Source organism: Microtus pennsylvanicus, chromosome 1 (genome assembly GCF_037038515.1).
Source record: "Microtus pennsylvanicus isolate mMicPen1 chromosome 1, mMicPen1.hap1, whole genome shotgun sequence".
NCBI classification, from domain to species: domain Eukaryota; kingdom Metazoa; phylum Chordata; class Mammalia; order Rodentia; family Cricetidae; genus Microtus; species Microtus pennsylvanicus.
Window position 1 is genome coordinate 123,653,959 of NC_134579.1, and position 25,403 is coordinate 123,679,361.

The following is a 25,403-nucleotide window of genomic DNA, read 5'->3' on the forward strand; positions in this document are numbered from 1 at the left end:
AAGCCTGTGTCCTACCTGAGTTTCCAGGGTGTAGAAAAAACTGGAGACAGACTGTATCACTTTGTAGCCCAGGCTGCTCTATAGACCAGGCTGACCTTAAAGTTGCAATTCTTCTTCCTTAGTTTCCCAAGAACGGTTACAGTTATCTTCATGTTACAGGTGATGTTTACTCTGATCTCAATCATGGCAGCAGTGCCAGCCCTTGTACTTTGCAAGGACGATTTATGGCTGGGTATTAAGAGCCACCAAAGGTTTGGTAGACAATAAAGGGAAAACAAAAGGACATCATTCAGAGTGACAGCAGTGAGCTGATCATAGGAAGGTTGCCTCTAGGACCTGGACCTCCAAGTCTGGCCTGCCGTTTCTCTTCCTCTTATCTACCATTGGTGTTCCTTCCTCCAAGAGGCAGATGCTTTCTAAAAGCCGTCCTTAGCCACACTGTAGTCTGCTACAAACAGCTGCACCAGACATAGGCGATCTCTCAAAGTTTACCAGGGGAAAGGGCAACAGGCAGCATGCCCCTCGGAGGGGGGTGGTGGTGTGGGACAATGGCCTGTATTCTGTCAATTATATTTTAAATAAATGCCGATTGGCCAGTAGCCAGGTAGGAAGTATAGGTGAGACAACCAGACAGGAAATAGAGGCAGGTCAATGAGAACAGGAGAACTCTGTAGTTCAGATCCAGCCACAGAGCAAGCAAGATGTGACTGCCTCGCTGAAAAAGGTACCAAGTGATATGGCTAACACAGACAAGAATAATGGGCTAACATACATTTTAAGAGTTAATAAGAAGCCTGAGCTAATGGGCCAATCAGTTTATAACTAATGTAGACTCTGTGTGATTTTCTTGGGACTAAACAGCTGGGGAACCAGGCAGGACAGAAACCCCTTGGGAGAGTGTACAGTGACAGTCACTATGAAACTGCTTGACATTATCTACAGAGGGTAAAAATCAACCCCCTCCCCAACCCAGTAGTCACAGGCATGTATAGGTGAAAGATTGTAGATAGCAATGTGCAAATTTTAGGGTCAAAGGGTGAGGCAGGAACCCTGAGGAAGGGCCTGCACCTGTGGTCTGAGACAAACTAACCAGATAGGAGAAATGAAATAGTTCTGGGAAGAACACTCTACAGCTGAGTGCTGGTTTTCTCTACAATGGCTTTTACTTTCTTGATACTTTCCCACATTAAATCAAAGAGAATTGCATTTTATCATAATCTTGGCATTTGGGTCTCAGTGTGTTACTGTGGAGGTACATGACTCTCTTTTGACCCTGATAAATAATAAGAAATAAAAACTAGTATTAGCAGGTACTTCCTTCCACTGTCTGTTGAATGAGATATTACTTGGGCACACTGCAGATTCCCCTAGATTCTGTGATGCAGTGTATCAGAGATTTTACTTGGGCACACTGCAGATTTCCCTTAGATTCTGTGATGCAGTGTATCAGAGATTAGAATCTTGTTTTAATTACACTATTTGTATATATGCTACACAATACAGGACATAAGAAATAAAATTAAAAGCTAGGAAGTGGTGGTGCACTCCTTTAAATCCAGCACTCAGGAGGCAGAGGCAGGCAGATCTTTGGGTTCTAGGCCAGTGTGGTCTACAGAGTGAGTTCCAGGACAGCTAGGGCTACACAGAGAAATGCTGTCTCGAAAAACAAAAACAAAAAGCCAAAACAAAAAGAAAAAAGTTACAGGATGTAAGTGATTTGACTTGAGGTACTAACAGAACATAACAGCTATGTAACACATCAATCTGAAATTCATATTTCACACTGTGTAGTTTTAGTGTGCTTTCTAGGAAATTATTGGTACTGACTTTATTTCACCCAAAGATTTTATCACCTTGTATAAGACTTTTTTTTTTTAAAGGCAGAGCCTCTCTATGAGCCCTGGTTGGCCTGAAACTCACTCTGTAGACATGGCTAACCTAAAGCTCACAGAAATCTACTTGCTCCTGCTTCTCAATGGCTGAGGTTTAAGGCCACCTAAGATTGCTCAAGATTTATTGTTTTTTTTTTAATTTTTTAAAATTATTTTTGTTTTATGTATTTTATGTTGATTTATTTTGTTCATAAGTGATCTGTCTACATGTATGTCTTAATGCCAGAAGAGGCCATCGGATCCCACTAGAGATGGTTGTGAGTTACCATGTGGTTGCTGGGAATTGAGTTCAGGTCCTCTGGAAGAGCAGCCATTGCTCTTAAACTCTAAGCCATCTCTTCAGGCCTAATCCATCCTTCCTTCCTTCCTTCCTTCCTTCCTTCCTTCCTTCCTTCCTTCCTTCCTTCCTTCCTTCCTTCCTTCCTTCCTTCCTTCCTTCCTTCCTTCATCAAAACAGGGTTTCTCTGTGTAGCCCTAACTGTCTTGGAAATCGCTCTGTAGATCAGGCTGGCTTCAGACATACAGAGAGAGATCTCACTGCCTCTGTCTCCAGAGTGCTGGGATAAAAGGTGTGCACCACGATTACCTGGCTGAGATTCATTCTATTTAAATGATTTTATTTTATTGTCTTTGTCATGTTCACTTCACACTTTGAGGTAAAAAAACTGGAGAAGTGCAATTTGGTATTAAGTATTAAGGAATAAAAATCAGCGGCATTAAGTGGTCTCTCTCCATCCTCGGTCACTGTTCTAAGACACAGCCCTCCCTATCCTAGTGTCGTGCTCATTTTCTCCACTCCCCTCTCCTGGAAGGCTGGTGTCGCTGCCAGTGTCAGCCCTATCATTCTCCAGAGAAAAGACCTGGTGACCCGCCATTGTGGTCAACTTTCTTTGCTCTCTTTCTGGGAGGTGAACAACTTGGTTTCTAGAGCTTATTCCCATCTTTCTGGTGCTGGGTGCTGGTACACCCTCATACCTAAACAGTCAGAAGGGAACAGCTCCACTGCGGGTCACACCCTCACATGCAGAAGGGAACAGCTCTGGCGCTTTTCTTCTTTAAAGCATGTAACAAACCATGTGTAAATCAAAGTACTCGGTATAAATGCTACTACTATGGGCAAGCCTTCTTTGTGGTGCTGCAGGGAATCTACTGCCAGATCAACCGGCTCTTCTTATTTCTCATCTCTTTCCATAACAAGCACTGCATTTTCTCTAACTCTACTGAGGTACAATTCACACACCATAAAAGCTAACCCATTTTAGATACAAAATTTTAATCAATTTCTCTGAAATCACTACACTCTAGTTTTTGCCTCCATTTGCAGTTAATCTTCCTACTTCTCTCCAGTCCCAGGCAACTACCTAATCCACTTCTTGTCTAGACATATGTGTTGTTTGGGGGATTTCATACACAGGAAGTAACTGTGCCTGGCTTCCTTTACTTAGTATAGTACGAGCTTCATCTGTATTGAAGCATGTACTAGAATTTCATTTTATGATCATGGTGTGTATATATATATATAGTATACAAACACGTTTTTATATGAAGTGCATAGACACATATGTGCAAGTCAGAAGTTAATTCTAGTGTCTTCTGTTTTCCAACTAATTTTTCGAGGCAGGGTCTCAGCCTAATTAGAACTAACGGAGTAGACCACGCTCCCCGGCCGGTAAACCCTGGAGATGCTCTTACCCCTGCCTCCCCAGCACTGGGGTTACACGTACATGCCACTAGCCTAGGTTATTACGTGGGTGCTGGGTCCCATGCTTGCAGGGTAAGCACTTTACTGAAAAGACCATCTCCTTGCCCCTCAGTACTTCATTATTAAATATGAAATAATATTCCACTGTATAGATAAACAATTTCTTTACACACTCACTTCTATTTTTTTAAAAATGTATATTCTTTTAAGATCTTTGAAATCAGAAGACATTCCTAATGCTTAGTTTTTCAAGTACTTGGATGTGTTCTCACTCTCTGAGTCACTGAATGAAACTGTCATCAATACAAAGTAACTAACCTCACAAAAGAGCCAAAGTCACAAGCAGGTGGACACCCACCCCACTTATCTTGATGGAAGCGAGCATTAGGCTTAAGCAGTCAGTGGGTACAGATTTAGAATATAACAGTGTAGCAGATGATAGACTACAGACTGGACTATCTGTATTAGACTACTTATTGGTCTATCAAACCAAAGCCCATCATATGATTAACTAGAAGTAGAGGGAGGCCAGCTGAGGTGAACACATGGGGGTGGGGATGACTGACAGGAGAGTCTTACTGTTATTGGTGCTGTTGCCATTGAAAGGCCCGGAAGAGCTGCTACTGTCTTTCTCCTTATCTTGGTTTTCAAAGTCCATATTAAGAGACCTGCAAAAAAAAATTGAACAGGTAAATTTCAGTTTTGCTTAAGAAAGAACTTATTTAACAAGGCCAGTCATTAGACAGTGTTCTAAAATGTTAATTTACTAGGGAAATGATGATCTCTCCTAACTATGGATACAGTCTACCAGTGTCAGTTCAAGAATTCTCCTGGTTACAAAATGCACTCCAGTGTAGCTGGATCTTTCAGTCAGTCTCTCTTAACACTCATCCTTCTTTATTTCCTTTCTTTTGCTTTTTCAAGACAGGGTTTCTCTGCATAACAGCTCTGGCTGTCCTGGAACTAGCTCTTGTAGAGCACGCTAGCCTCAAACTCACGGAGATCCACCTGCCTCTGACTCTGGAGTGCTGGGATTAAAGGTGGGCACCACTGTTGCCTGGCTTTATTTTCTTGTGATAAAAATCTGGACAGAGAAATGCTGGGTAAGAGCAAGCACATTTTGGGACTTTTGTACCAAGCAACAGTTTTTAGAGAGGGTACACTGAAAACTCTCTAAGGTGAAAACATCTGTGCTTCTAACAACGTTCTTAAAAATAAATATAATAAACAACTGGGCGGTAGTGGTGCTTGCCTTTAATCCTAGCACTCAGGAGGCAGAGGCAGGTGGACCTCTGAGTTCGAGGCCAGCCTGGTCTATAAGAGCTAGTTCCTGGACAGTTAGGGCAGTGACACTGAGAAACCCTGCCTCGAAAAACCATTAAATGAATAAATAAATAAAGATAAACAAAGGCCACTTACACCAAGATGGTAGAAAATACCTGCAATCATGTAACTGGTAAGAACTTGTAGAGAATGGCAAGAATCAAAAGCTAGATTAACAGTCCAAGTGTTGGGAAGGACAAGGCTGGGAACCTTACGCACTGAGATGCTGACGTTAATTGGGTCTGACAGTCTGGCCAACAGTCCAATCATGCATCTCATTTTGGAGTTCCAGCCTCCAGAACCATGAGAAAGTAAATTTCTGTTGTCTAAGCCATCTAGGTTATATGGTATTTTCTATGGTAGCATGAGTTAATAAGGAGTACAGATGATGTTTGTATTATTCCAGCTTGTTTCATACGTTTTAATATGTCCAATATTAGCAAATATCTTCCCGTATGGTAGGAACGTGGTTTTGTTTGGGGGCACTTCACAAATGCCAGCTAGAGTAACCCCACAGAGATTGCTCAGTCAAGACTGCAGCGCAGTCCTGAGTTTGGATCCCTAGAAACCATACCAGATGGTGGCACACATATGTAATCAAGTGCTGGGAGAAAGAACCAGGCAATCCATGAAGCTTACTCGTCAGCCAGTCTAGCCCAACTGAAGAGCTCAAAGTTTCATGAGAGACAGACTGAGGAAGAAGACACCAGCTATCTACCTCTGACCTGTACATGGCATGCACACATGACACAGACATATAAGAACATTAAATTTACTATACTGTTGTTCATTTTATTCCTACTTGTCTTGTTCAGTTATTGAATGAGGGACATTTATCTTTAGTTATATTTGTGGGCTTTGTTTTCTTCCCTGTCTACCAGTTTTAATTTGAAGATCCTTTATCATATATGAATAGGCATTTAGGAGGCCCAATGAGATGACTCTGCTGCAAGTCCATGATCCCATGTGGTGGAATGAGAGAACTGGTTACAGCAAGTTGTGTGTGTGTGCGTGCACATAGGAAAAGAAATATAAAATAAAGACACAGGGAAATATTGTTAATTATGAATACTTGGCCTTAGCTTAGGCTTGTCCCACCAAGCTCTTTTAACCTAATTTAACCTATTTCTAATCTTGTGTCTGTCTGTCTGTCTGACCCCTGGCGTCTCCCTGTTGTCTCCTTTTCGGTCTAAATTCCTCCTCCTACTTACTCTCCCTGCATAGAAATCCCACCTATACCTCCTCCCTTGCTATTGGACATTCAGTTTTTTATTAGACCAATCAGGTGCCTTAGGCAGGCAAGGTAAAACAGCAATACATCTTTACATAATTAAACAAATGTAACATATCTTTACATAGTTAAATATTCCATGACATGAACAAGTACAATATATCTTTACATAATTAAACAAATGCAACATAACTTTATATAGTTAAACATTCCACAACAATGTTCTCTTATAAAAGTTAACACTCAGGGCTATGTTCTTTGTCTGTAGAAATGCAGACAGAGAACTCTATCTCCCCATTGATGAGTATAAGCAACATGCATCTTTTCTGAGTCTTTTAAAGTCTTTATTTATTATTTGTCCCTCCCCCTGCCCCCCCAGGTCAGGGTTTCTCTGTATAGCTTTGGCTGTCCTGGGACTTGGTCTGTAGACCAAACTGGCCTCAAACTCAGGAGAGAGATCCATACCTTCCTCTACTGCCTGAGTACTGGGACTAAAAATGTGCAACCACTGCCTGGCTTGCCCTTTTAACTTTTTAAATTTTATATTTACAGCAATTATGTTTTGCTGTGTAAGGGTGCAGATGTGTGGAGGCTAGAGGTTAATATTAAATGTCTTCCTTTATTATTCTCCACTTCTATCTCGGATTAGGATGGACTGGCTGACTAGAGTTCCGGAAATCCAACTGTCTCTGTCTCCTAGTTGTGCTGCACCCAGTTTTTATGTGGGCTCTGGGGATTTGAACTCAGGTCTTCATGTTTGTGGAGAAGCCACTTTAGGGGTTGAGCAATATCCTGATCCAGGTTTTTCTTTTCTTTCTTTCTTTCTTTCTTTTTTTTTTTCCTTATAGGTTTTTGAGACAGGGTTTTTTCTCTGTGGCCCTGGCTGTCTTGGACCTCATTTGTAGAAGTCCATGGAGATCAGAAAGAGGTATCAGATCCCCTAAGACTGGAGTTACAGATGGCTCTAACTGAACCCAGGTCCTCTGGAAGAGCAGTCAGCGCTCTTAACCACCAAGCCACCTCTACAGACACAAACAGCTATTTTTTAAAATTTTTCTAAAGAAAGGGTCTTATTATGTAGCCCTAGGTGGCCTGGAACTTACCATGACGACCAGGCTGCCCTCAAACTTGCAGATATGGGTCTGCTTTGCCTCTTAGCCACACTCAGCTCAAGGGCTGCTACTTTGATTTGGTTTGAAGGATTTCCTTTAGAAAGTTTTTTTTTTAAAAGATTTATTTCTTTATAATGTATACAGTATTCTGCCTCCATGTATCCCTGCAGGCCAGAAGAGGGCACAAAATCTCATTACAGATGGCTGTGAGCCACGATGTGGCTGCTGGAAATTGAACTCAGGACCATCTCTCCAGCCCCTTTAAAATTTCTAAAAAGGAAATTGGAGACAAATTCTTTCAGGTTCTGTTATCTAAAAATATTTTTTCTTCATTCCTGAAAGATATATATATTTTTTGCCATAGAATCTTACAGTGATGAGCTTGTTTCTAATGTCTTGACATTGTGTTTTTCTTTTCTAATGATGAACTGAGTTGTCATCTTCGTCTTTCCATCTCTGTAGATAACTCCACCCATCTGCAGATGACCCTGCCTCTTGCCACTTTCTGGATCTCCTTTTCTAACTGGTTCTGAGCTATTACATGCAGGTTGTGCTGTACCTTGAGGCACTATAAATCCAGCTTCTTGTGTTTGGAGTTTACTGAGGCTCTTGGATCTGTGAATTCTGGTTTTCAACAACTCTAAAAATATATGGCAATGATCTCACCTTTATGTAGCTGGGGATGGGTGAGGCAGGGGTCTCAGTATGTGATCCTTTTGTGGCAGCTTCCTGAGGGAGTGGTGTGACAGGAGAGGCAATGACAGGTCTCTGCTTTTCAGTGATGCTCTTCCCTGCTTCTTTTTGGGCAGTCTCTATTTCTTCATTTTTAGGTCCACTATCTTCTCTGAAATGTCTAGTAGCTGATAGTGCCATACAATCCAATGTATTATTTAACTTCATTCTACAACTATATATTTGTCTAATTTCTCACTCGCTCAGTTGTTGTTCTGGTGCTTATGGAGTGATGTGAAGCAGCAGTTGGTCTCGGAGATTACTTTCTATCACTGAGTACTCTACATGTTTTTTATTTATTTATTTATTTATTTATTTATTTATTTATTTATTTATTATGTATACAATATTCTGTCTGTGTGTGTGCCTGCAGGCCAGAAGAGGGCATCAGACCCCATTACAGATGGTTGTGAGCCACCATGTGGTTGCTGGGAATTGAACTCAGGACCTTTGGAAGAGCAGACAATCATCTGAGCCATCTCTCCAGCCCACTCTACATGTTTTATAGACCTAATCAGATGACCATTTGATCAGACAATAATCAGATGCCATGTGAATCATAAACTGTTCCAAGCTGGCTACTGGGAACAGACATTTTCTTCAGATACTGTCACATAGTTTCCTCACATGCATGGATCCATACTCTCTCAAATCTCTCTTGACTCAGGGAATGCTTTTGCTGCATGGTATAGAAGCTTGAGCCAGGAAACAGGGATCACTCATTGTGAGTCAGAATTGCTTTCCTTTGCTGTCTGCAGAACACTATCTTGAAAACATCACTTTTTGTATTTTGTATGCAAACACACACACACTGAGAGACCAATAACAATAACAACAATAATAAACAAATCTAGACTATTCAGTTTTCTAATTCTAACATTCATCTGCTTATATACATTTGGGATCTTATATTTATTTTTAGATCTACCAAAAGATCTAAATGAAAGACTAATTTAACTATCCAACCCCATCGGTCCTAGAGGAATTGTTATAGTTGGATGTTATAGTGTATGTTGGACAAACTGTTACTTCTTGCTTCTAATTAGGTCTATAAAACAACAATAAAACATAAAAAAAACCCCAAGAAATCCTGTACATGACATTTTAAAATGAATTTCTTTTGCCACAACACCTATGGTAATTTTCAATGAACGGTTCCACCCCTCTGTACCTAACATTCATTAGGTCTCATGACAGCGCTAATCACCTGAAAGGCTGGGACGTCTAGACTGGTGATGCAGTGCATGGAGACATGTCTGCAGCCAGGGGAACACAGACTGCCTCTTCCCTGTGGGCATACTTTGGGAAGATGTGCAGTAATCTGAGTTTTCAAATCCACTTATGAATATAATAACAGTAAGTACATTTGTTATGTCCACACTGCTTCTCTGACTCTCGTGACAGCTGGGTAACTTTACAAGAATCTTTATTTACATCTCTGCCCTGGGGCCAGGCTTCCACTACTCTGGCACATCCTGACACTCTGGACTGGAAAGCTGCCAGTTGCCTTTCTGGTCTTACTGGAGGCACAGTCATTACACAGCCTCTCTACGAAGATGGGAGAATGAACCTGGGTGCTGAGGTCAGTGCTAGCCAGGTTAAGGGACTATTTAGCTCTTTCAATTTATTATTAGCTGAGAGCTACTAAGAACTCTACCTTTAGACCTCCCTCCTCTTCTCTTACAGCCATCCTTTCTACTTCATTTCTTATATATGTATTATGTAGATGTGTTGTGGGATATTTGTTTACATTGTGTTAAGATGTGTCTGTCTTGCCTTACCTGCCTAAGGCACCTGACTGGTTTAATAAAGAGCTGAATGGCTGGTAGGCAGTAATAGGTGGGACTTCTGGGCAGAGAGAGAACTCAGGGTTAGAATCTGCACAGCAGGAGACACTAGCAAGACACTGAAGAAGTTGGACATACATTATGGAGGATAGGTAACTAGCCATGTGACAGAACATAGAATAATACAAATAGTACGTTCTAAGAGCTAGTTGGGAACAAGCCTAAGCTAAAGGCCAAGCTTACATAATTAATAAGAGGTCTCTGTGTCATTATTGGGGAGCTGGCAGTCCAAAGAACGTCTGATAAGAAAGTCCAACAACATACATGTATATAAATCTAGATTCCACATATGAGGGAACAATATGATACTTGTCTTTCCTATTCCAGCTGATTATGATGAACTGTGTCTAAAGGCACAGCAAAGGAAGTCAACAAGAATATATACCAAGAAGGCAGAAAGGGTGTGTTTGTGGGAAAGAGAGGACTGGAGTGGAAGGTCACTGGTGACAGAGGACAAAGTAGAATGAGAATATACATAGGAAAGGTTACAAACTCACTTACTTGCATGTAATAAAAATAAAAACAGTATCAGAAAAAATAGGAGCTGGAGAGAGTTCAGCCATGAAGAGCGTGAACTGCTCTCGTAGAGGACTTGTGTTCACTCTCCTGGACTTTAGCAGCTCATGGCCACTGTAACTCCAGCTCCAGGGAGCCAATCAACACCTGCTTCTGGCCTCCTCAAGCACCTGTACTCATACGAACACACCCATAAACATAAATATATAGTGAAACTCTTGCAAAGAAGCAAACTGCCACACCCTGCTCCCTTAAAAAAACTCTCTACCTTGAAGACGGGCATGGCAGCACAGGTTTATAATCTCAGCATACAGGAGGCTGAGGCAGGAGATTTTACAAATTAGAGAATAGCCTGGACTACCTAGAGGTCTTACCAAAAAAAAAAAAAAAAAAAAGTAAAAATAAAAGCAAGTACCAGGGACATGGCTCAGCAGTAAGAGTGTGTACTCTGTTCTGAGAGGACCTGAATTTGGTTTTTAGTGCCCAATGTGGGTGATTAGTAACCTGTAACAACTCCAAGGAACTGGATGCTTCCTGGACTCAGCTGGGTACCTGTACTCACACAAACACATTCCCCAACAAATACACATCTGTACGTGTAATTTTTAAAGAGTATCTTACAGTAAAACTCCCGAACAAATCAACCAAGCAACCAAATGCATCTCTCACTGTCTTGCTGGCAGGTCCTGTTGCAGCACAAGGAGTTATGGAGACAACCACTTCTACCAGGTCTAATGTAAGTGACTGAGTTTCTCAGTTGCCTCAATACTGCTCAAAATCAAGCCTTGTCTGATCATTAAGGGTCACTGCTGCATACACAGAAATCTGTGTAAGTGAAGTGGAGGGCTCAAGCTGGGAAGTGTTAGGATTGCTGGCCTGGCTTGGGCAGGCCTCTGTGACTGGAATCCAGCAATAGCTTGGTATACTTACACAGCTGACAGCAGATTCCAACTGTTTAAATACTGCCTTTGCAGAAGACTTCTGCCTCAGAGCGCTGGGACTATTTTGAATTATGGGCTTTTATCCCCACTTACTTGGTAACTTATTAATGACGGACATCAAAGTGTTTGGCTAGACCTTGAACAGTCTGTTCTGTCTTCAAAGATGATTACTCTCATTTCCCCAGCCCTGTCCCACCACCACAATCTTATTACTGCTGTGCAATAACATAATATGATGCCCACGCACCAAAATGTTATTACTGTACACTCCATTCAAATTGCACCTGGCTATTTGCTTACTGAAATCAATGTTTTAATGATCACCGTGGGCTGCGAGACAGTTTAGCAGGTCAAGAGCTTGCTGTGCAAGCCTGATGATCTGAGATCGATTCACATAAACATGGAGGGAGAGGATCAGCTCCACAGAGTGGTCCCTCCACATGCATGTTGGGGCACAAATACACCACTCACACACAAATACATACACAATAAGAAAGTAAGAAAAAATGAGCAACAGAAGGAACTGGACATGGTGGCACAAGCCCAAAATGCCAGTAGTTGGGAGGCTGAGGCAAGAGGAGAGCAAGTTTGGATTAAAAATCTTAATCAGCCAGTGTTATACTGTGAAATCCTGTCTTAAAAAAAAAAAATAACCAAACCAATTATTTTTATTTCCACTTTATATAAACTATAACTGAACAGGAAGTAGTAGTAGCTCAAGTTATAGGAGGCAAATATCAGTTATTGATGCACACAGTCATCATTCAAGAGGAAGATAGAGGAGAACAGCAAGTTTGAGGCCAGCCTGGGCTATACAGCAAAGAAATCCTGTCTCTTGACCATCTGACCCACCATAGATGCATATTAGAGAAGAGGATGGTATTCTGATGAAGTAGCTGGAAATATTCTGGGGCCACAATAATGACAGCTGGGTTTTATTGGGGGTGGGCAAGTGAAGGACAGTGTGAGACTGGGTTGAAGTTACTATGTAACCAAACATGTCCTTGAACTTCTGATGTCCTGCCTCTATCTACTCACTGCAAGGATAACAGGAGTGTGCCAGCACACTCAGTTTATAACAGCTAGCCATAACTGACTCACTGGCCAGGCACTGTGCCAAGATGGTTCCTTCTTCAGTGCTGGGAATGAAACCTAAGTCTTCAGATGTGCCATGCAAACGTTCTACCACTGAACTGGAACTCTCCAGTCCAAGATATTTCTCTCTCTCTCTCTCTCTCTCTCTCTCTCTCTCTTTTGTTTCTGAGACAAGGTTTTTCTGTGTAACAGTCCTGGATATCCTGAAACTCACAGAGATACAGAGATTCGCCTATCTAGTCTTCCTGCTGGGATTAAAGAAGTGTGCCACACTGACCAAGGCACGATTTCCAGAGTAACCCTATAAGCAGGGGACTACAAATTCCTAGGCAATTATTAATTATATTTTCATAGCAAGATTAAAGTACCCCGCTTCAAAATCATTCAGAGTATTGTAGTCTGAGCAGTAATATGATCATTATTAAGTTAAGTTGGACTGAACAGTACACTCACAAGATTCTTATCTGTAGTTTTAACTACAGGACCTGAACATGTGACTGACTGAATGCAGACAGTTTTAAATATTACAGGTAAGATTGTTTTCTTTTTCTACCCCCCTTAGACAGAGTCTCACTGTGTAGTCTTAGGACTGGACTAGTAAGCTGAACTTTAATTCACAGAAATACACTTGTCTGTGTTCTCCAAGTGCTAGGATTAAAGGTGTGTGCTACCACACCTGGCTTAAAATGGTATCACAGAAAATGAGCATATGTGGTGAAGAGAAAGGGAGAGACAGATGGTTCTTCCAGACATCTGTGTAGTCAGGAGAGAAAAACGTATGAAGGCACCATCTATCTGTGAAGATCAAATCCATGATGCAAGGAGAGGTGTCAGGATGAAGGCCTCCTTGGTGGCATCTTATATGCTGGACTTTCAGCTTCTAGAACTAAAGTAAAGCTCTTTGCTGTCTAACCAGGAAGTCTGCGGCACTTTGTTAGGCGGTCCTAGCAAACCAGCACTAGTGCTACTGTGTTATCATCTCATGTCCCCTGCCTGACCTTTAGCTACTCACCAAACAAGACCTCTAGCCCCTCACCCCCAGAAAAATAACACAAAAGCCACAATATGAAACATGCAAAATAACAACAACAACAACAATAGTACAAAGCAAGAGAGCTCCAGAACATTTAGTATGTATTTACACTCTCTCCATGTGTGTGTGTTGTGTGCTGTACACAGGAACACATACCCATGTGAGCACCTGTGGAAGACAGAGGAAGTCTTCTGGCATCTTCCTCTATCATACTCCACCTCAGTTTTTGAGATGGTCTGTTACTGAACATGGCTGTTTGGGCTAAGCTTACTGGATCTGCCTGTGTCCATCCCCCAAAGCCAGGGTTACAGGTACACACTACCATGTGTGCTGGAGAGGCGAACAAAGATCATTCCACTTTCTTACCTACCGAGCCATCTCCCATCCACTTCTAGGACAGACACACCACTTTAGAGTCTTCCATGTACTAATGTGCTAAGGATAGCTTTCATATCACTGCATTATGCAGTTCCTCTGACCTGTGCGTGTGTACTGTCTCACTGCAGACAATGTCAGGTCAGCAACTTTCGACATGATGCTACGGTTTAATCCTGAGCTGAGTGGAATCCAAAGGTCAACTAATTAGTGTCAAATAGATCATGGTCACGACAAGAGTTTATCATAACATTATAGTAGGAAGTTGTTTAGCACACTGAATGTGAGTAAGACTTTAATAAGGCTGAGGTAGAGATCTAACTATAATTTTTCTTTGTTTAAAGGTAAGAATTAAATCATAAGAAATAAAATTTGAAAAAAGGAATAAAATTTGGGGAGATGCCTCAGTCAGTAAACCACACAAGCACGAGGACCTGAGTCCAGATCCCCAGGAGCAGAGTAAAGGCCAGGTGCAGTAGGGTTATCTATAGCCCCAGTGTTAGGGCTGGAGAGAGAAGGATTCATAGTGCTTACTGGCTACTTAGGCTACCGAATTGATGTGTTCCAGGTTCAGTGAGGGATGCTATCTTAAAAATAAGGTAGAGTGCTGTTGAGGACTCCACCACAATATACCCCACATAACATGTACAGGCTACACAAACACTAACAACTTAGTAATTTGTGCCGCTGCAGCTCAAAACCAGAGTGAACATGACAGGCAGGTCAAGTGTTCTACACTGAGCTACACTCTTACCCCACCAATGCTTGGAAATAAACTCATGCTTTAGACTCTAAAGGATTTTCTCAGCAAAGTCCTTGGCCTGTTGTGGAAAACCTACACTGTGTGCCTTAGGACAAGGAGAAACATGGTATGCACAAGGCTTTGCCAGGTCTGATACAATGCTGTGCAGGTGAGACAAGGAGGTCCGTATTCAGCTGGCAACAGCACACATCTGGATCACCACTGTATTTAAGAGCGCCATGGTCAGAAAGAACTGTGGGATCAATAGCCAGACAGCATGACAACCTCAGGCTATTCTCTAGAGTAAACCTGTCATCCAGACCACAGCCCCTGCTGTTGGTTGTATAGCCTCAATTTTGACTGAAATACTTCCCAAATGTTTCTATCAAAGAGTATTATGAATCATTTAACAAACATTTATTTATCTGAACGCCTCCAAGGAAGGCTATGAAATGATGCACTTGTATGTGCACACACCCTACATACACACATCACTAAAAATTAAATGTTAAAAAAAAGAATTTTGGGATTGATTCCCAAGGCTGTCATTTAAATCTGTCATTGTAGCTTGATTTTGATACATCTTTAACAAATTCTTGAAAATTGAAAAAAATTAAAAAACTTTGAGTGGGTATACTAACATCAGACTCAGTAAAATAGTAACAAAAATTGTTAGGAAGGTATAAACAGTGGTTCTCAACCTTCCTAACACTGCAACCCTTTAATATAGTTCCTCATGTTAAGGTGACTCCAACAATAAAAGTATTTTCATTGTTACTCCATAACTGTAATTTTGCAATTGTTGTGAATCATAATGCAAACATTTTGGAGACAGAAGTTTGTCAAAGGGATCTTGACCCACAAGTTGAGAACCACTGATACAGAGGGATAATTTACAAAGGTCAGTCCACCAGGAAATATACAACTACAATTATATAGAAAATGAAAAGAGAAACCCAGAGACTGGAAGAAAGAAAAAATGTTTTGCAAGTATGTAACCAGTAAAGACATCTTCACAGTATGTAAAGAACTCTTAAATTCAACACTAGGAAGATAAAAATGGGGAGAGGGACTCGGTGTAAGTAAGTATGGCATGCTTATGACCCTGGACTTGACCCTCACGGGGTGGGTGGGGGGCCACAAAAATCTACATGGATGACAAAACACATGAAAAAATGGGGGACACAGTAAGTCACTAAGGAAATGCAAGCCAAAGCTATAATGAGGTACCACTTTATACCCATAGGATCACAGAAGAATGACGACGATGGGTAACTGAAATGATGCTGAGGTTCCATCTTAACCCAGAGTGGCTACCATCAAGAAACAAACAACATATCTAAGCCCAGATGCTTGTAAGGACACAGGTAGGAAAAGGAATACATTATGTGCACCCAGATGGTGGGAATGTAAATTAGTTCCAATGCCATGGAAACCAGGATGCAGGTTCTTGGAAAAAAAAAACAAAAACAAAAACAACAACAACAAAAAAAACTGCAGTAAGATCCTGATAATCACTTCTAGTTACGGAGTCAAAGGAAGCTAAGTCAGCATGCAACAGAGATACCCCACACCAATGTGTGGTAATAGGCAAGTCATGCATTTCCTTTGATGTTTTTTAATGAACCAACGGAACACACACACACACACACACACACACACACACACACACACACACACACACACACAATTTAGCCATAAAGGAAATGAAAGTATACCATTTGCAGGAAAATAGGTAAAAGTGGAATTCATTATATTAAGTATAATTAACCTGGCTGGGAAAGATAAAAATCATATTTCCTTTTACATGCTGAGTCTAGACTGAACAGTAATAACAAAGAAGAAAACATGCAAGCAGAAAAGGACTATTTGGGAAAAAGAATAGAGTCAAAAGGAAGGGAATAAGAGAGTAATGTGCTTGCATGGATTAAGGGGAAAATACTGATATACAGGTATGGAAATCAGATAGTTGAAGTCTATGATATGTAATTAATACATGCTAGTAAAGATGAAGAAAACACTAACATTAGAGAACTGTTGGTGAAAATGTGAAGAAACTCGTACAATGCTGGTAAGAACGTAAAGTGAAACAGATGCCTTGGAAAACAGTGGCAATTCTTAAAATGTTAAATCAAAGAATTATCATATCATCTAGTATTTCTGCTACTGAAGAGAAATAAAAATGTACTCTCACACCAACACTTATACATAAGCATTCACAGCACTGTTATTCATAACAGCCAAAATAGCAGCAGCACAGACAGCCAGAAAAGCTACTCAGCAACAAAAAGAAGTGAAATACACTAACAGATATGGATGCTGTTAAAAACACAGCAATGAAAGCAGACAACGACAAGGGGTCACATCCTAAGAATCACGGCTGGGGTGTCCTGAGCAGGCACATCTAGGGAGATGAGTAGTTATTATGGATCGGGAAGTTGGAGCTTTGTGAGTTCAAGAGCAGTCTGGTGTACACAGCAAACTCCAGGACAGCCAGGGCACAGCATAGTGAGACCTTGCAAAACAAAGAAACAAAATGGGCAGGAGAGATATCTCAGATGTTAAAAGCACTTGTTGCTCTTGCACAGAACCCAAGTTCAGTTCCCAGCACCCATTTGAAGGCTCATATCTATCTGTAGCTCTGATGTCTTCTGATCTCCCAGGCACAAAAGCAGTGAGTGCTCCAGTCTTCTCACTGTAAACCAGGAAGTTCACCAAAGAGACCCTTAACACCTATACAACAATTCTGTTACTCTCTTTAATACAATGCTAAGATCTGCCCAATCTTGAACTGGTGCAATTTTCTGGAACTAATACAGCAACATGTAGTAGGAAGAGACAGTTCATATATTTCAACTTTTAAATGTTTATCTTTAAACAAATATATTTCACAGGCCGGGGGGGGGGGTTCTTTGCATAGTTGGTTCTCTCCTTCCTTTTACATGGATTCAAGGGATCTTGCTGTGGGATAATGCTTTTGTACACTGTAGGGGGAGGGCCTGCTTGTTTGACCCAGCCACCTGGCTAGCTTAGCCCCAAAATAACCACACAGAAATTGTATTCATTAAAACACTGCTTGGCCCATTAGCTCTAGCTGTTTACTGGCTAACTCTTATATTAATTTAACCCATTTCTATTAATCTGTATATCACCACATGGATGTGGCTTACCAGCAAAGATTCTAACCAGCGTCTGTCTCAGGTGGAGGATCCATGGCTTCTCCTCTGACTCTGCCTCCTCTCTCCCAGCTTGCCATTTAGTTTTCCCCGCCTACCTAAGTTCTGCCCTATCAACAGGCCAAGGCAATTTCTTTATTCATTAACCAATGAGAGCAACACACAGACAGAAGGACCTCCCACACCAGTACACTGTAAAGATATGTCACTTATATTGGTTTAATAAAACATTGACTGACTAGTAGTCAGGCAGGAAGTATACCTGGGACAACCAGACTAGGAAAATTCTGGAAAGAGGAAAGGCAGAGATGCAATCACGAGCCAGATGTAGAAGTAGTAAGATGAAAATGCCTTACTGAGAAAAGGTACCAAGCCACATGACTAAACATAGACAAGAATTATGGATTAATTTAAGTTGTAAGAGCTAGTTAATTGTATCGGCGTAAATAAATGCAAGGCAGATATTAAAGAATATATACAGCTTTAATGTTTAAATAAACTTACAGAATCGAGGTTCCCTCGTAGCCGTTTCACAGGAGGCAGGAAAAGGGCCGAGCCGCCTCCCGCACACCCGATTTATCCGTACCCATTCGCCAGAGGCAAACCCACCCCCTAAAGAGGCTGGCTTAACCCTACAGTTAATAATAAGCCTAAGCTAATAGGCCAAATGGTTTCTAATTAATATAAGCCTCTGTGTGTTTCTCTGGTACTGAAAGACTGTGGGACTAGAACCAGGTGGGACATAAACTTGTGTCTACAGGATCTGACTTGAATTTCTGAGCTGGTGTAACAAGTGCCTTTATTTGCTGAGCCACTTTAACTGGCCCTAAATGTTTATCTTAATAATAGAGTTCAACCAAAGGTGAAAAAAGGATACAAAATGTTAACAGCTCACATGTCCAACAAAAACAGCATGAAGAAATACTGAATTACTAAACACTAATATGATGACTACAGAAAATACTTGGGGTGTTGTGTGAAAACAATCAGTATATAAAGGAGCGTTCTAAATGTACACAACTCTGTGTATATGTGTGTGTGTATGAAAGAAAAGGTGATTTTCACTAATAAAAGTGGTATGAGTTGTAACTCTAAAGATGGCTCTTTTTGTTTTAAATTGTAAGTTTTTTTAAATGTTGATACATGGTATCAGTGGTAATAAAAGATAAAATAGGGGTAAAAACACAAAATATGGATAATATCGATCACTTTGGTAAGGTTCTAAATTGCCATGGCTTCCTAAAAGTGATTAAGAATTGTGTCCTAGCTGGGCGATGGTGGTCCACACCTTTAATCTCAGCACTCAGGAGGCAAGCTCAAGGACAGCATAGTCTTCAGAGGGAGTTCCAGGACAGTTCAGGGCTACACAGAAAAACCCTGTCTCAAATAACAAGCAGTCTTAAACTGGGCATGGTGACACATGTCTTTAGTTCCAGTACTTAAGGAGGCAAAGGCAGGCAGGCAGATCTCTGTGAGTTTGAGGCCATCCTGGTCTAAGAGGGAGTTCCAGGACAGCCAGGGTTATATAGAGAGACTCTGTCTCAAAGTAAATACATACATAAATAGAAATATGTCCTATTTTACTCTGCTGGAGAAACATCACACCTGAAAGCGATTTATCTGGCTCACAAATCCCCGATCACAGTCTATCACTGAATCAGGGTAGGGACTCTGAAGCAGAACCAGAGGAATGCTTCTCACTGGCTGGCCCTCCATGTTTGTCAGCTGTTTTCTTACACAACCCAGGACCACTTGTACTGCCTGTCCAGGGGTGGCACTGCCCTGGAAGGCTGTACCTTCCCACATCAATCATTAATCAGGAATATGCCCCACAGACTTGCTTAAAGGCCAATCTGATGGAGAAGTCATCTAACAGAGGCTCCCTGTTTCCCAGAGGAGTCTAGCTTGTGTTGACAAAACACCACCAACAACAACACCAAACAGAAAAGCCAACAAACCAGCAAAAGGGCTTAGGGCTTCTGTAGACATCTCTGTGGTTAAAACTTTAGTCAGTGTGTGTATATAGTGATACATCTTTCTTCTACAATGGCTATAATAAAGAACTGAAAGTCTGTGATTTCACAAAGTATCAACATCCAGAAACATTAGGTAGTTCAAAATCCTTTTGCTGATGTATTTATTATTCGTGCTGTTTCATGAAATTTTAACTTAAAATTTCCCAAGCAGCCTTTACTTTCATTTTCATATTTTGTGTGTATGTGTGTTGTGTCTGAGTGTATACCATACGTGTCCTGGTGCCCTCAGAGGCCAGAAGAGGGTGTTGGACCCCTTGGAGCTGGAGTTACAACGGGTTCTAGAAACCAAAGCATCAAGTGGAAGAGCAGGGAATGCTCTGGGCTGTTGAGCCATTCTCTCCAGGCCACTGCCTTCATTTTTGGTTGTGTCAGCCACACAATGATCTGAATTACACACCCACTATAGCTCCTTCAACGGAAGATTGTCTGAGAAGGGGACATCTGTCTGTCTTCTTTATGTTTTCTTCCTAGTCATATGACTGAGTGCTAGGATGAGTATGTAGTCATCAGGATCCAGTCTCAGCACTCCCAAAGGCAACAGGGAGAAAGAAGACTTGGTAATTTACCACACTCAACTAGAGTAACAGGGTGAATTACATGAAATGGTTTTCAAAGGTTTAAAAAAACTCTATTATTAGCAATTTGTAGGGATCAACCTATGCCAATGCTTTTGTAGTAAGGGAAAATTAACTTCTGTAAAGATGCTAGTCACGAAGCAGTTCTTCAGGACAAGGAGAACTTTACCAGCTCCGTGAGCACAGCTGCACTCTGGTTAACACTTTGATTTGGAGTTAGAGAAACAAACAAACAAACATAACAGTGACTATTATTCATTTTGCAGCATGTATTTTTTTTTTGTATTCTGAATTGTCTTTCTAATTTTTGATGCCCGTGGTATAGAAAATCACTGTCAGCTCCCCTTATAGCCTTCCCAATAAGCTCAATTTTTCTACAAGTCACTCACTATCTGCGGACCTAGTTTTAAGCAATTAGTTTTTCCACATTTGCATTAATATGCTAAAGTCCTAAGTTTAACGTGTTAAACATGATTAACAGCAGTCAACCAAAGAACAAATATTAGAATTACCCACTGGAACTCAAGTCCTTACAAAACCCTTTTCTCTCCACAGAGCAACGTTCCTTCTACCTGCAAATGAAAACAACCCCATGGAGAATATCTTACCTGAAACTACCATAGACTATCAGAAGAATGGAAATCAGAAATGTCGACACTTGACTGGAATCCACCAGGGAATAGGCCCTAGAGAAATAAAGAGGACAAATATTAACTCACAGGCTGCAGGTGCTCAAGGAGTTCACAGTCCCTGTATTTACTAAGTGAGATGTACGTTAGCATTAGCAACACAAACCACTAAAACAAGATATGCTAGCTTACCACACGGGACACACCGAGAGCTTCACAGCATTGCTAGCTAACATTCTTAGGATGTTAAAAGATAATGGTGTAAAAACTTCACCTCTGTATGATGATACATAACACATTTGTAACATCCACTATCAACTTAAACCTATTCCAATAAAAAAAACTCAGTGCTTATGCTTTTATGTGTTTACAATGAATAACCAATAGTCCTTTGTTGGTTTGAATTAATGATAAGGTAAAAACTACATCTCTCCTCGATTCCCTTTCTTGTTTTCTAATGTCTACTGATTATTGTCATTTGGATGTGGTAGGGAGGATCTAAAACTAACTACTATCTTATACTTTGTATTCAATTGTCTGAAAAAACTGACATCTTCCTGATGGCTGCTTCTCTTCTGACCCGGATGGATTGCAGCCCTGCAATTTCATACCCTTCACCTCCAGTCCCACCATCAATGCCTTAGCTCCCATGCTCAACTATGCAAACTCTTATTTTCAAGCATCTCCAGGAACTCACCATTCACACTACCCAGTCCTGGGCAGAACAGTATCTTTATCACCATTATTATTGTTTCTCTTTCTTATTCAGCAAAAAGAGTTCTCTCTATGTAGCCCTGACTGTCCTGGAACTCACTACTGTAGACCAGGCTGGCCTCAAACTCAGAGATCCTTCTGCTGTCTCTGAAGTGTTGGGACTAAAGGTGCGCACCACCAGATAAAGATTCTGTTGTGTTGAGGGCTGAACTCAATACATTGTAAGCATTTGAAATAAGTGCTCTATCACTCAACGACATTCCCAGCACACTAATTCTGACAATTTAATGATGCGTATGAGCCAGGTATTCTGAGAGTGAGCCACTTGGGGAATGAGACTTCTTCCCTTTTTCCCCTCAACCTAAGTGAATGTGATTGTGGGCAGTGCTGCAGAGGAGAAAGAACAGACACTGCATGTAAGGGTAGCAGGTGGACCCCCTCTAAGAATGGGGCGGAAAGAGGTGAATGAAACACATAATCTACAATAAACAGGATCTGGTTGAGTGTGGGAACCAAGAGAGGACAACCTGGGGATGATTCCCAGGTTTCTACTGACTATCTGAGTTGTACTACTCAGAAAAAGAGCAAAACAGAGGCGGGAGAGTCAGAGCGAAGTTTTGAGTACACTGACAGCAAGATGTACACGTGCAGAAGCTTATCGGCCTCCTCTAAATGAGTCCACAGGTGTGCACGAGTGTGTCTTAACAGCAGTGGGAAACGGCCAGAAATGACGATGGCCTGAGAACCCTTCAAATCTCAACATCAGTTAGGAGGACCACAGGAAAGAAAATCAAAATGGAGAAAGAGAAGGAGTAAAGGACAACTGTCACTTTAATGAGGGAGTAGGGTTGGATTATGCTGAGCTTTAATCCTGTGGTCATTGGAGGCTGGCTACCCAATCTCTTTACACATCATTTTTCCCATCTGCAACAGCAGCACTCTACAGAGCTATCACTGATTAAGATGAGCAGGTCACAGTATATAGCACATTTACTCAGTGTTGTCCGTGTCACATGGAGTGGTAACCTCAAAAAAGAGTGCTCTAACGAAGTGATGAATATCAAATAGGAACTGGTAAGAAATTCAAGTTAAGAAAAATAGAGCTAAGACTCCCTCCCTCCCTCTCTCTCTGTGTGTGTAATAGGAGAACAGAATACTTCCTAGTGAGGAGGAAAGGCTGAATGTCCTGACCTTTAGTTGGGTATGGAGGTACACACCTGCAATCCTAGTACTCACTTCAGATGTGGAAGTCCAAGAATCAGATGTTCAAGACCATCCTTGACTACAAAGTGAAGTCTGATCTACTGGAGATGCTCCCAATGCCATGCTCCCATTCAAAGCATACAATAAAAACTTCAGGCTGGGCGGTGGTGGCGCATGCCTTTAATCCCAGCACTTGGGAGGCAGAGGCAGGCGGATCTCTGTGAGTTCGAGGCCAGCCTGGTCTACAAGAGCTAGTTCCAGGACAGGCTCCAAAACCACAGAGAAACCCTGTCTCGAAAAAAACCAAAAAAAACCAAAAAACAAAAAAACCCCTTCATGTTAAGACATAAGGGTCCACAGGCAGTGTATCTTTAGAAATAATCATTACATTTATTTATTTACTTTTGTGTGTATGTGTACACATAGGTATGTGAGACCCTTAGGGTACAATTTTTCATTCCATTCTGTGGGTTCTGGAGATCATCTCTGGTCATTGCTTATCAGCAGCCAGTGCCTTTACCTGCTGAGTCATCTGGTCAACCCCTGCAGTCAGTTTCTGAGCAGCAGCTATTATAGATATATAAAGCACTTATGGGTATTTAAAACAAACAAAGTTTAGTCAGAAGTTCATAGCTTAGATGGCTCCAACCTTAAGTAAATCAAAACCTGATAGCATATTACCCAATCAGAAACTGTCAACTAATGTCTAAACTTTCACTTTAACCAATAAAAAACTTTTTTTTGTTTTGCTTTTGGAAACACCTTATTTAAACCAGATGTGGTGATTCATGCCTGTAGTCCCAGCACTTGGAAGGGGAGTCAGGAAAATCAGAAGTCTAAGGTCATTTTTAGTTACCTAGAGAGTTCAATGACAGCTTGGCTAGAAAATGTCTCAAAGATATTAGCTTGTTTTTGAGAGAAAGTCTGTGTATCCCTGGCTGCTCTGAACTTCCCGTGTAGACCCTCTTTGCCCACCTGAACTGTCATCAGTGGGGCTCCCAGAGTGAGACATTAAAAGACCTAAACCCATCCTTTGATAAGTAAAATATGCATTCTTAAAATATAAAATGCTTCAAGGGGAAAAAAAAAAAGGTAAGAGAGACCTAAACCAAAACAACAGCAACAACAAAACCAGGGGGAAATAGTTAAGTTAGAATAACAAGTACAGAGAATTTTATTATGGTCTTCCACTTTTTGCATATGTTTGAAAATTTCAATAATAAAATTTTGTTTTTAGAGTCATGACTGAGAAGATGGCTTGGTGAGTAAAGGTGTCTGCAGCCAAGCCTGTTAACATGAGTTCAATCCCCATGTCCCCTATGGCGGAAGGAGAACCTATGCCTACAAGCTGTCCTCTGACTGTCCACAAACACAGACTCACATAATAAAATTTAAAAAAGAAAAAAATCTAATTTGATTACTGCTAGTTCTCTCTTCTTTCTTATTGGGGACTGAACCCAGGACGCTATATATGCCAGGCGAGCACACAGAGCCACAGCCCTACTCTGGCAAAACCTAAGGCAAAGTCTTTGATTATAATTAGAAGTATGAGGATTGGCAAGACAGCTAAGCTGGTAAACTAGACCCAAATTCAGGTCCCTTGAAAGAACAGCCTGAGCTCTTAACTGCCAACTCACCTCACCGATCCTGGTTGTTCTCCCCACCTCTATCCCTTATGGACAAAAACTGGACCTGTTTCAAATTCTACTCCAGCTGATGGAGTGATGCCTCAGCACTTTAGAGTACTTGATACTCTCTAGAGGATCTGGGCTAGGTGCTTAGCACCTAAGGGGTGGCAGTGGGTCCAGCGGATCCGATATCCTCAGACCTCTGTGGGTACCAAGCACACGTGTGATGCACATACATAAAAGCAGACAAAACACTCATACACATACAATAAATAAAACTTTAAAACTTCTGCTAGAGCAAACTACTCTGTGTACAGACTCTTGAAAGCTGTACTCAGGCGTGTGCGATGTGGCAGGCTGTACCACACTGCCTACAGAGATGGCACACCATTTTGCACTCGCACCAGAAATGGATTCAAATTCCTGTTCCCTTAAACTCTGCCAAGGCTGCCGTGCTTGAAAACTGCTATGCTAGTATGATTTACATTTGCACTGAATTTCTGATGTAGTTACAATTTAAAATTTGGTTGAAAATGAGGTTAGGCAGTGGCTTGTATGGTTTTTGTAGGTGTTTTGGAAAGCAGTTTAAAATTGTTCCTTTTCCCTGACTAGAGATGTAACAAAGTTCTCCTCGGGGCCGGCTTTTTGATGGTGGTTTAAGGCAATGACTTGGCTTTTGTAGTCTTGCTTTTTTGAAGCATACTGTTATTATTTAAAGGTAATAATAACTCAGACAGGCAGACAGGAGAAAGGAGGTGGGAAGGAGACAGCTCTGTCAAGAAAATGGGTGGGTGGTTGGGGAATTCTAGGAAATTTTGCCCAGCAACCTTATTCCAGAGCCTCTTTCTGCCCTCCATCTCAGACTGTCAGAGAATTCTTGTACCTTGAGCCCTTTGGTGGG

At 41.3% G+C, this 25,403-nt stretch overlaps 1 protein-coding gene and 1 long non-coding RNA gene across 2 annotated transcripts in view; one reads left to right on the forward strand and one right to left on the reverse strand.

Annotated features, from left to right (window-relative positions):
- Sppl3 (signal peptide peptidase like 3) overlaps nucleotides 1–25,403 on the reverse strand; it is a 96,907-nt gene that overhangs the window by 19,864 nt on the left and 51,640 nt on the right. The window contains exons 2-3 of the mRNA XM_075982600.1: nucleotides 20,937–21,014; nucleotides 4,174–4,262 (exon numbers count right to left, since the gene is read on the reverse strand). Coding sequence (XP_075838715.1) covers nucleotides 4,174–4,262; nucleotides 20,937–21,014 — 167 coding nt within the window. The remainder of the gene's footprint in view (nucleotides 1–4,173; nucleotides 4,263–20,936; nucleotides 21,015–25,403) is intronic.
- Nucleotides 11,071–15,898, forward strand: LOC142855939 (uncharacterized). The gene is made up of 3 exons (XR_012911567.1): nucleotides 11,071–11,091; nucleotides 12,862–12,921; nucleotides 15,788–15,898. It is a non-coding gene; the product is annotated as an uncharacterized LOC142855939 (long non-coding RNA).